The sequence below is a fragment of the Trifolium pratense genome, linkage group LG4 (genome assembly GCF_020283565.1).
Source record: "Trifolium pratense cultivar HEN17-A07 linkage group LG4, ARS_RC_1.1, whole genome shotgun sequence".
NCBI classification, from domain to species: Eukaryota; Viridiplantae; Streptophyta; class Magnoliopsida; order Fabales; family Fabaceae; genus Trifolium; species Trifolium pratense.
In genome coordinates, this window is record NC_060062.1 from 11781554 (window position 1) to 11792517 (window position 10964).

General features: G+C 33.3%; 1 protein-coding gene across 2 annotated transcripts; it reads left to right on the forward strand.

Moving 5' to 3' along the window:
- The first annotated feature begins 1697 nt into the window (after window positions 1–1697).
- On the forward strand, window positions 1698–9392 carry LOC123921045. Of its 2 annotated transcripts, XM_045973445.1 has the most exons (13): window positions 1698–2080; window positions 2209–2530; window positions 3382–3559; window positions 3641–3690; window positions 4532–4624; window positions 4704–4792; window positions 5342–5420; window positions 5831–5913; window positions 6396–6474; window positions 6574–7282; window positions 7633–7719; window positions 7845–8460; window positions 8774–9392. In XM_045973445.1, the coding sequence occupies exons 1-13, from the start codon at window positions 2049–2051 to the stop codon at window positions 8913–8915; spliced, it is 2559 nt and encodes an 852-aa protein (XP_045829401.1). In that variant the 5' UTR covers window positions 1698–2048; the 3' UTR covers window positions 8916–9392. The 2 variants fall into 2 exon arrangements, with proteins under 2 accessions (XP_045829401.1, XP_045829400.1); XM_045973444.1 differs by having other exon boundaries at window positions 1784–2080; window positions 6396–7282.
- The last annotated feature ends 1572 nt before the right edge of the window (window positions 9393–10964 follow it).

A 10964-nucleotide genomic window follows, 5' to 3' on the forward strand; every position in this document is an offset into this window, starting at 1 on the left:
CTCTCCCTCAGGCTAGGTCATTATTGGACCGAAATGAGTTAAATGAATTGGAGGTCCATGATTTAAGTTCCGTCGATGTATAAAAAAACTAACATAACAATTAACATACTAACAAGTTGAGATTCACTCCTTCTAAACCCTAGTCTATTCTTTTTCTTCATCCACCAAAAAGGGGTGGTAGTTGGGTCAATTTTTGACCCAAAATCACCCCTATAAGTTATTTTTCATTTTCTTTTCATTTTAATAAGTGATTTCCACATATTTGTTTGTTTTGTTTTCCCGTCTGCGGTGTATTTTGTTGTCCCGCCTTTGTGCGGTGTATTGCTTTGTCCCATCTTTGTGCGGTGTTTATTTGTTTCAGGTTGAAGGATTAATTTTGATCTAGTGCAGATTCAATCAATGTCGACTTTGGTGTCATCAACGCTACAGATCCGGAGGCATGAATATTTCGGATACCATATAGTCGTATTTAAATTTGTAGGCATATGCAATTTGCCGGTTTATGGTATTAACATAGATACTGTGAATTTGTTCGCATATTTATCCTTTTGTTTTTTAGACATTTTGAATTTGTATTGCATCGATGTACTCTATCAATTTGAATGAATGAATATCGTTTATTTTAAATAAAAAAATACTAAGAAGTTACCATTAAAAAACAAAATTTAGTTATGAGAACAAAATAAAACCAAATAATTATGGTGACTACAAGGATAAACTTCAAAATTTACAAATTGCTAAAAATTTTAATACTATTTATCAACTATCTCAATCTACTTAATTCAGTCAATGAATCATGAGGGCATAAGTAGTAAAAATTAATATAAGTCATTATCATTAATTAACAGTCTTACACTTTTTATTTTTATTTTTATTTTTTGAATGTAACAATCTTACAATTAAAACATGGTGAACACTAAGCGATTAGGTTTGCTCTAGTAGTGATAAATTTAGATAGTATGTTATAGGTCCTAGGTTCGATCCCCAACTCATTGTAAATAAATAAAAAAGGTGAACACTCCGGTACACATTATGTAGATATGTACCGGTACACGATTTGAGTGGATGATTGCGATTGGTCCACAAATAGTATTTAATATAGAAAATCAATAAATATTATTTGTAAACCAATCAGAATTTTTCACCTTAGCAAATGTGTCATATTCACATAATACATGTACCGAAGAATTTACATTAAAACATAGTTAAAATTGAATATTTTCTCTTTTTTCCTTTATATGCAATTTATGGTCGTTCGAATGATTTTATTTGATTTTTTATAATTTTAATGAATTTATTTTTAAGCTTATGTAAAAAATTTATACAAATAAATAAACTTTTATGTATTATTTCATAAATTTGACAAATTAGTTTATGAAAAAAGAACTTACAAAGATACAATTTTTATTAGTAAGAACTGATAAATTAACATACAATTTTTTTTTTGATAGGCAAATTGTTAGTATATTACCATGTTATGTTATTTTTTCTTCTTGTCAGAACTTGAACCCTGGACCTCCAACTTCTTAACCCTTAGCTCAATTAGTTTAACCAATTAACATACAAAATTATTTATCTGCATAAATTATTTTTCATAAACTTATTTATTTTCATAAATTATCTTTCATAAGCGAGTGATTTATTTTTTGACGATTTTTTTCTTTTTTGTGGTTGAATAATTGGTAATGGGCCTTAACAAAAAAAAACGCATCACAATCCAATCCAGTCCAATAATATAGGTTCAGCGGCGTTAGGATTTTCTTTCTCTCTTCTATTTCCTCTTCCTCATCTCATCGCACTTACAGCACTCACTTTCTCTCATCTCAAATCCTAGTACTACTACCCTTTTATTATTTTTTATTTTCAATTAAATTTTCAATTCCCCTTTTTTATTTTATATATATTACACACATATATATATAAAATAAAAAATAAAAATTAGAACAACTAATCTAAAATCTAATAATTTTAGAGAAAAGGGAGGGGTTGGAGGGAACGATCCCCCTAAAGACTCAAAAAAAAAATTGAAATCTAAATCTCAACACAATATGGCATTTCACGTTGCTTGTCCAATTACATGGTTAGTGTTAATTCTCTTTTCCCTCTCTTTTTTTTCTTTCATATTTTCTTTCTCTCCTTTTCCCTTCAATTTCAATTACAATTACCAATCGAAACTTAATTCTTCTTATCATATTTTCTTTCTTTCAGTCGGAGAATTTGTTTCTGTTCGTTAGGGTTTCCGCGTTCTCTTCAACGAACGAATAACCCTACGAGTGGTTTTCTCCAAGATGTTACGGTGCTCGGTGATTTTCTATCGGATAATAAACGGAAAGATGATGGTACGATTCAAGTTGTTGTTCCTAAAGTTGTTCCGCCGCCGCCGGAGATTGTGACTGTTAGTGGTGGTGATGTGCTTATTGATGAATCTGCTTCTATGAAAGCTAAACGTCTTGCTCTTCAGAAAAAAGGTGCTGCTGCTATGATTGCTGCTGAGGAATATGCTAGGAAGTTTGAGTCTGGTGAATTTCTGGTGAGTTTTTGATTTTGAGAATTTTGTTGAATTTGCGATTTATTTAGTTTAATTGTTGTTTTGGAACCCTAGTTAGGGATTTAGTCGGTGGAATTGTGATTTGTTATGGTTGAATTGATGTTTTTGGTTTGAAAATTGAGCTGGTGTTATGCTTAATTTTGTTGTTGATTTCAGTGTTTGTTGTTAACTTAGATTGTGGTTTGTTCTAATTCCGCTATGCGACAATTGGAACAGCTAGTTAGGGATTTATTCGGTAAAATTGTGATGTGTGGTGGTGGGGACTGGGATTGATGTTTTTAGTTTGAAAATTGAGCTGGCGTTATGGTTAATGTTGTTGTTGATTTCAGTCTGTGCGAAATTTCTGAATATTTTGTACTAAATAGCGTGTTGCGGAACAATAATGATTTGTTCAAATTACTCTATAGCCGGCTATGTTGTTAACCTCAGATAGCAGCGTCGATCCCCAAAAGAAATAGCAGCCTCTAAATGCTACAGGCCCGCTAATCATGGTGCTATGGACGCCTCTTGCAACAGCAATTCGCGGCCCTCTGGCGTGGCGTAGAAGGGGGTCGCCGTGGTGCTATATTAACATCATAGATAGCCTCTATTTAACAATGCTTGATTTTTGGTATGAAATTGATATCGTGCTTTGATATTTTGTTATTGTTATTTTTGTGTGTGTGGTTCTTAATTTGATGCAGATGTTATTCTTTTATCTCGTAAATTTCTTGGATTTTTTGGGAATTAGGTTTATACGATTAAGTGTGGTTGGTTTTGATGCTGTTTTTTTGTTTTATTTTGAAGAAGGCTGTTTTTTTATTACTGACTTGTGTCTGTGGTTGTATGAGCAGGATACATTGGGAAATGTTAACGGAGAAGAACAAGGGCAATCCAATGTCAAGGTCTGTTGTCGAATGTGCAATCGCTTTGAGAACGAAGGAAGTGAGAAAGCGAAAAAGATGCTGTCGTGTAAAAGGTGTAGTAAGAAGTACCATAGGAGCTGCTTGAAAAGTTGGTCTAATAATAGAGGTGAGAAGGTATATTTGTGCAGATATGCTATTATGTTCTAAATGACGCGTGTTTTCATTTTTTGGATCTGTTTTTTTGCAGATTTATTTCATTGGAGTTCGTGGACCTGTCCTGTTTGTCGAATTTGTGAGGTAATGTGTGATGTACAGTTCTAGTGAGCTAGTGCTTTTTCATGTGTTGTTGTTTGTTTAAGGTTCTATTCTTTCTAAACGATAATGTAAAAACTATTGCTCCAATCTAGCTATTCTGTTTTTAAAAGTATCTTCATATTGGCCACAGTTAAATGAAATAAGTATTCTAACACTGTCAATGTTTCGTGTTATTTGCTTGAATGTTACTTTGTACTACAAAAAATGTTGCTTGACATCATAATTATTTTTATGGTATTTGACAGGAGTTAAGATTTGCATGTTAAATCAAATAAGGTTGAGTATTTGTTTTATAGTACATAATGGGGAACCTGGATTTGTTTGTCTATTTAAAATTTTCATGAAAGTCATATTATATATGATATACAGTATACTGGCAATTATGATTTCATTCAATATCCTATGTGCTGTATATTTTAATTTGGAAACTAAATTGATTTTGTATCCTTTATGGCAATATGATTAAACCATTTATTTACCATTTAACCTCAAACTTAGTAATAACCTGCCCTCTGTGTGATAGAGTAATCAGTTGGTTTTACTGGCTTTGGGGGATTAGTTATCTCTGTTTTACTCGTCACCTTCAAAATATCCTCAGTCCACTTATTTCCTTTTGAAGTGTTTGTAGTTACTTCTCACGTGCTTCACCTAAGTGCCATTGGCGTTGGTGCAGCTACTGTCTTACTGACGTTTTACATTTTATGCATATACAACTTTTTTATATATAAATTGAATGTCTTTAGTTTTTATTTGAGAAGTTTCTTATACCAGATAATGTTTCATTTGAGTTCTGTCGGTCTTATGCTTTATTTGCTTCTTACAGGCTTGCAGAAGGACCGGTGATCCAAGTAAATTCATGTTTTGCAAAAGATGTGATGGTGCTTACCATTGTTACTGTCTGCAACCAACTCATAAGGTAGAGTCTGTATCCCTTACTAGTGAACTTAGTATTGATTTCATATGCACCATTTCATATATGCTTATGTATAATGCAGAATGTTAGTACTGGGCCCTATTTGTGCCCAAAACACGCAAAGTGTCACAGTTGCGCATCCAATGTCCCTGGAAATGGACTAAGTGTGAGGTATGAATCCAGAATAATTATAGTTTTTACCTAGATGTGTGGTGTTGGTATCCTCAATATTGTTTCCATGTACATGATTTATTATATGTCCCTTATAATTGTGTTGACGTCCACATGACTGGAAGATGAAAGCTATGTTAGTTTTTATAGTCAAACTGTTAAAGCTTATCTTCCTAGTTGAAACAAATCCAAATTCTTTTGCTAGATGCATATTTAGTTACTACCCATGTTTATTATAATTGTTAGCTTTATCTTGACTTTACTGCCTGCTGCTCAGTGGTTTTGGAAATGGAAAAATGATTTAGTTGATATTGTTTTGAACAGGCAGATATTTTAATTTTTAATTATTAACACTTCAGAATAATTTATCTATCCCAATTTTGAAGCGTGTAGATGGATTTTTTTTGTTGTTAATGCCTAGCAATACTGCAGTAGCAGTAAAGTAGGCTACTTAAAGTTGTTTGAAATTTTCTGTCTTCACTTTGCAGATTTTGTAGAATTAATTTGATGGATTAACTTATGACTCTTCTCTTGTAATTAAATTTATAGGTGGTTTCTGGGATACACGTGTTGTGACGCATGTGGAAGATTGTTTGTGAAAGGGAATTACTGTCCTGTTTGTCTGAAGGTGCCAGTCCTTTCTCTATATCTCTTCCTTATCTTCTTTTAGCATGTGGTTCCTAGAACAATCTTAAAGGAAATTCTTTGATATATTTTCTAATTTTGAAATGAACTTATTTGCAGCATTTTTATCCCATATGTTATCTTATTAGACCGTGAGTCTAATTGTAGGAGATGAAACATGTGCATGTTGTTTTATGAAATATTGTCTAGAATTGTGCAGATTTGGATTAGGCCCGATTAACATTTAGGCTGCATCTGAGATATTATGCTGTACTTGCGCAAATATCATAATATTGTCACTTAATTTCATTTTGGCTTCACGTCCATGTCGTTTTGAGCAGCCTAAATACTGTGTTATACCTGTGGTCACCGCTCACAGGAAAGGAATTCTGAATTATCATACTGTTTTTGTAGGTTTACAGAGATTCAGAATCAACACCAATGGTTTGCTGTGATCATTGCCAGCGCTGGGTACATTGCCAGTGTGATAATATTAGGTTAGTTTGCGTCTTGTATTTGTGAAGATATGTTGCTTTTGCTGTACGGTATTTACTGCTTTCCTTTGCAATTCCAGAATATATATATGTTAAGGAACACTTCATTATTATTTTAATATGATATAGCCAATGATAACATTTTGGCGTTTACTTCTCAGTCCTATTTTTCAATGTCTAGTGAGTTGCAACTGTATATCTGGATGGAAGTGTTGCCAATATTACGTGTTACGGTATACAGTGTAAAATAAAATTGAAATTAGCCCTTTAACATAGTTAATTGTACTTCTTTCTTCTTTTTCATGGGCTACATATAAGTGCTTGGTGTCGGTAGATAATTTCCTTGGAACACGTTTCTGCTTCTAATTTCTTTTACTTGAATGATTGTGCTTGCTGATTGTCTTGTAAATTTTGCTACAGTCTGTTTTGGCTGTGCAGTTATTAGACCAATTCGGTATGCTTATTTTAGAAAAAATGTTTTGCAGCGATGAAAGATATCACCAATTTCAAGTGGATGGGAATCTGCAGTATACATGTCCTACTTGTCGTGGGGAATGTTATCAGGTATGCACATGCCTTCAGTATATAATTACTTTTGTTTCTCAATGGAAGAAATGCTTTGAATGTTATTTTCTGAATGCACTGTATATCTGTATGTTTCAGGTCAAGAATCTTGAAGATGCTGTTCAAGAGCTTTGGAGGAGAAAGAATATCGCTGATAGCGATTTAATTACAAGCTTGAGGGCTGCAGCTGGTTTACCGACGCAAGAAGAAATATTTTCTATTTCACCATATTCTGACGATGAGGATAGTGGGACTCTGAAGATAAAGAGTGATTCAGCACGTTCCTTTAAGTTCTCTTTTAAGAATTTTTCCAATAACTCGCCTACGAAGATGAAAGATTATGGGAAGAAATCTTCAACCAAGAAGACTTCTAAGAAAAAGGACTCTCTGTCATTCATGACTGGTAAAATTGATGCACACCATAGTTTTGAAGGACATAGTTTTGATGACGATATCCAATCCCAGAGAAATGAAGGTCCTGACGTTTATTCATCACTTGCTACCGGAAGCCTTAGTCAAACTGAAGTTCCTTATCCTGTCAATCAGCCAGGGATTTTGAAACGTAAGTTTGTTGATGAGGTGATGGGCAGTGATGAAGAAAGGAAACCCAGAGTTGTTCGAATTAAAAGCAATAAGTCAAATATTTTGGATAGTGAAGAGGAGAGTGGAAAACATGGTGATAAGACTCAGAATGTTAAAGGGAAAAAGTTGGTTATAAATTTGGGAGCACGGAAAATTAATGTAGCTAGTTCTCCGCTGTCTGATAATGCAAGCTTCCAAAGAGATAAAGATCTTGTTACTGCCAATGGTATACGTCTAAATGAAGTTTCATTTTTTTTTTCTTTCCCATGTCACTGTTTTTTAGTTTGAGAAACAGGGTGGGATTTCATTACTATGAAAATGGGTTATGGTTATTTTCAGTTAATATCATTTCTGTCCCCATAAAATCCCCATGTTTTATACATTGTTAGGTAAAATAAATGTAGTTAGTATTTAAAATAATTATTACAATTTTGCAACAGCAATTATAGTTAGTTATTGTATGATTTGTGTCTGCTGCATAGTTCATGTGTGTACATTGCTCTTGAATGGTTAATAGCTTTTTTCTGTTGTCTCACTCTTTCTTTGTGTGACTTTTTTCCTGTTCAAATTTATCAGGAAATGAAAATCTAGCCCATTTGACGAAGGGAAACAAGTTTGCATTAGATAGACATGATGGAACAGCTAGACATATTGACGGTAAAGGTAGGGTTATTATTCCCCCCTCTTGAATCTGTACCTGTTTTCTTCACCATACCAAGCATTAAGCATGAGTTGTTAATGTTGATATGAGATGTCTCGGGAAAATAACAGGTTAATTTAATTTTCAGGAAGTAGGGTTGACTCTGGCCAATCAAAACATCTAAAGGTTTCGGGAAGAGAAGGAAATATGATCAAGTTGGGAAAAGTCAAGCCAGGTGTTTCTGAATTCAACTTAACCTCTGGAAGAGGCAATATGTCTGATGGGCATGAAGTTGGTCCTTTAGAGCGATCTCACTCGGTGCGGGGAAAACGCAGTACTCATGGAATGGTTGCTCAAGCTGGATTAGATGCAGCATCAAGAGGTGAAATGACATATTTGGCGAAGCAGTCGGAAGGTAGCTCAGATGTATTTGACGAGACACATGACAATAATCACACGCCTTCACATTCTTTGCCAAAAGATTCGAAACCTTTACTGAGATTTAAATTCAAAAGGCCTAGCATTGAAAGTCAAAGTTCTCCTCATCAGGAAGAGAAGACCACAGTTAAGGGCCAGAGGTCGAAAAGGAAGAGGCCTTCACCTTTTAAAGAAATATCATTGTTTAATAACTCTGAAGGTGTAAGTCAATCTCCTGGAGACACTATAAATGATGAGATCATGGATGCAAACTGGATTTTGATGAAATTAGGAAATGATGCAATTGGAAAGAGAGTTGAAGTTCATCAGACATCTGACAGTTCTTGGTTAGTGCCTTCTTTGGCTTTTTAATAGTAGTTTTGTCAAGGCAATGGGAAAAAGCTGAATATTAATATTTTTCACCTTTTTTTTTTACGCATATTTTTCACCTTTTTTTTACGCATATTTTTCAAACTTGAAAACTGAAATTTAGGAATGCATGAATCTTACAAAATTGTTTTATTTTACACCACTGGTAAAAAGGAACTATGTTTATTCACAATGATTTGATCAATACGTTTAAAGGCTGTTGTTGCAAAATCATTCTAGACTTTGGAAATGATTACAATTTTTATATATTTTTTTTCCCATTTTGTCCAGGCACAAGGGAGAGGTTACAGACATAGTTGAAGGCACCTCAAAGATACATGTTACTTGCGATGATGGAAAAGTGAGTATCGTGGAACTAATGCAGCAGGGGATCCGTTTTGTTCCTCAAAAGCAAAAGAGATCAAAATCATGAATGAACTCAAGTTATCCACCCTTGGAGATTGATTTATGCAGAGACTTTTTATTCATTGACTTAAAGATTATTTCATCTTTGAGGCCTCTTACTGAAATTAATACTCTTAGCCGCCCAACTTTGCTGTTGGTTTTAGAGTGAATCATTCTTGATTGGAGCAGTTTCAGTTTTCTTGGTAGGATTAGCTGTATCCTACCTAATCCCTTTTCTGGACCGCAGGTTCTCGATCACAAATTAGTTAATTAGATTCTTTTCTTTGTTTTTTTACATGTAATCTGATTTCACAAAGTAGATTTCTGCCTGTAATGTACAGGTCACCATTGCTGTTGAATAGGGAGGTATTTGCCCTAGGGATTAGATGTATGATTAAATGCTGCTATTAGTTATTTGTGAATTGCAGTTTTCATGAGTTGAGATATTGTCTTGAAAGTTGACATTATTGATTTTTGCCGTTTCTTTAAAGTGAACGGAATTTTATTTCTGTCTTCTTACTCTCAATACTTGTAAACACAAATCTTCCAACACCAAATAGGGGGAAAAATGCATGCTTGTCGTAAACTGAATAAAGCATGATCATGCATAAAAAAATACTTTAATCAGCCACAGGTGACTCTGCGCCTTTACCATTGGTTATAACCACTTTGCGTACTCAGGTAAATGTAAGTGGTTCTTGAAGGGGTGAAACTTTTCAATAAGTTGATAACTATTGCAAGGGTTTATTATTAAACAATAGTTACTTGGGTCATAGACTTTGATGTTAGTGTTGTATCATATGAAACATGAGAACTTATATTAGAGGTGTTCTGGTGTCAGAAATGTGTCGGTTGGCGTTAGACACTGACATACTGACACATTATATTGGATCGTGTCATTTTTTTTAAAGTTATTATTGGTGTTATGTGTGTCATTGTTTCAAACATTGCTGTTCTGGTGTCTTTGCTTTATAGGTAACATTTTAAAATTGTTTCAAACCGTCACATGTAGACCTTGAGAAGCTTGAGTGATTTCTGTAACAGGTAAGTTTCTGGCTTTTTGTTAAATCTTTTGGCTGAAAAATACTCTTTCAAAAATAGTTGCCAAAATTGGTGATTAATGGTTTTCTTTCTACGAGATGCCTAAAAAATCAATAATGTCTAGGCATCCTTCACTGCAAAAGTGGGACTTCAGTGCAAAACCTTGTGACATTTTCCTTTGACAACATGCACCACCATGCTCATTCCAATTCTAATTTTTCTACACTGTTTTGTTGTGTAGTATACAGAGTAGTTTCTTGTTATTTTACACTTCAAAATTTGTCAAATTGAGTAGAAGTGAACTAGTCACCTCTATCTGTTCATAAAAGTCATAAAATTTCTTGATTCTTTCTCAACCTATGACTTATATTTCTTGAAGACAACAATGTAGTAGATTTTCAGAGGTAATAAAATACATTTCTTAAAGACACCAATATACTCCCTTTATCCTAAAATGAGTGATAGAGTTTGACCATATGCACTATTCATATATATTGTTTTGATAAGTTGTTTGGGATATAATTTTAACCATATTTTTCTATTAATAAATAAAATTAATATTAACATATAAGATGTTGCCGAATTTGTTTCGGTGAATATTTTCAAAATATCAATTTTTATTTTTTACTATTATACGATTAAAAATATTAATGGTTAAAGTTATGTCAATAAAATAGTTGACTCATTGTGAAACGAAAGGAATAATAGATTTTTACAGAACATACATTTTCCTGTTGTGAGATTCTAGTTTGATAAGCACACAATGAACTAGTTACAACCTTTGCCCTCCGATTAATTTAGAGCATCTAACCTTCTAATCTAATAATTGTGTAACCCTAAAAACTCAAATAGATTCTAGTTGCTTAAGTGGTCCTCACTATAATTTTATTACCAGATTATTATTTTTTAATTCCAAATATTAACAAGTTATTTGTAGAGTTATGTTTATTTTACACGAATTTGACAAAAATGAATTAGTTTTATAGTGGATCTACATGATCTAAGCTGTAAGATATCATGAGACGCCTATTTGAAG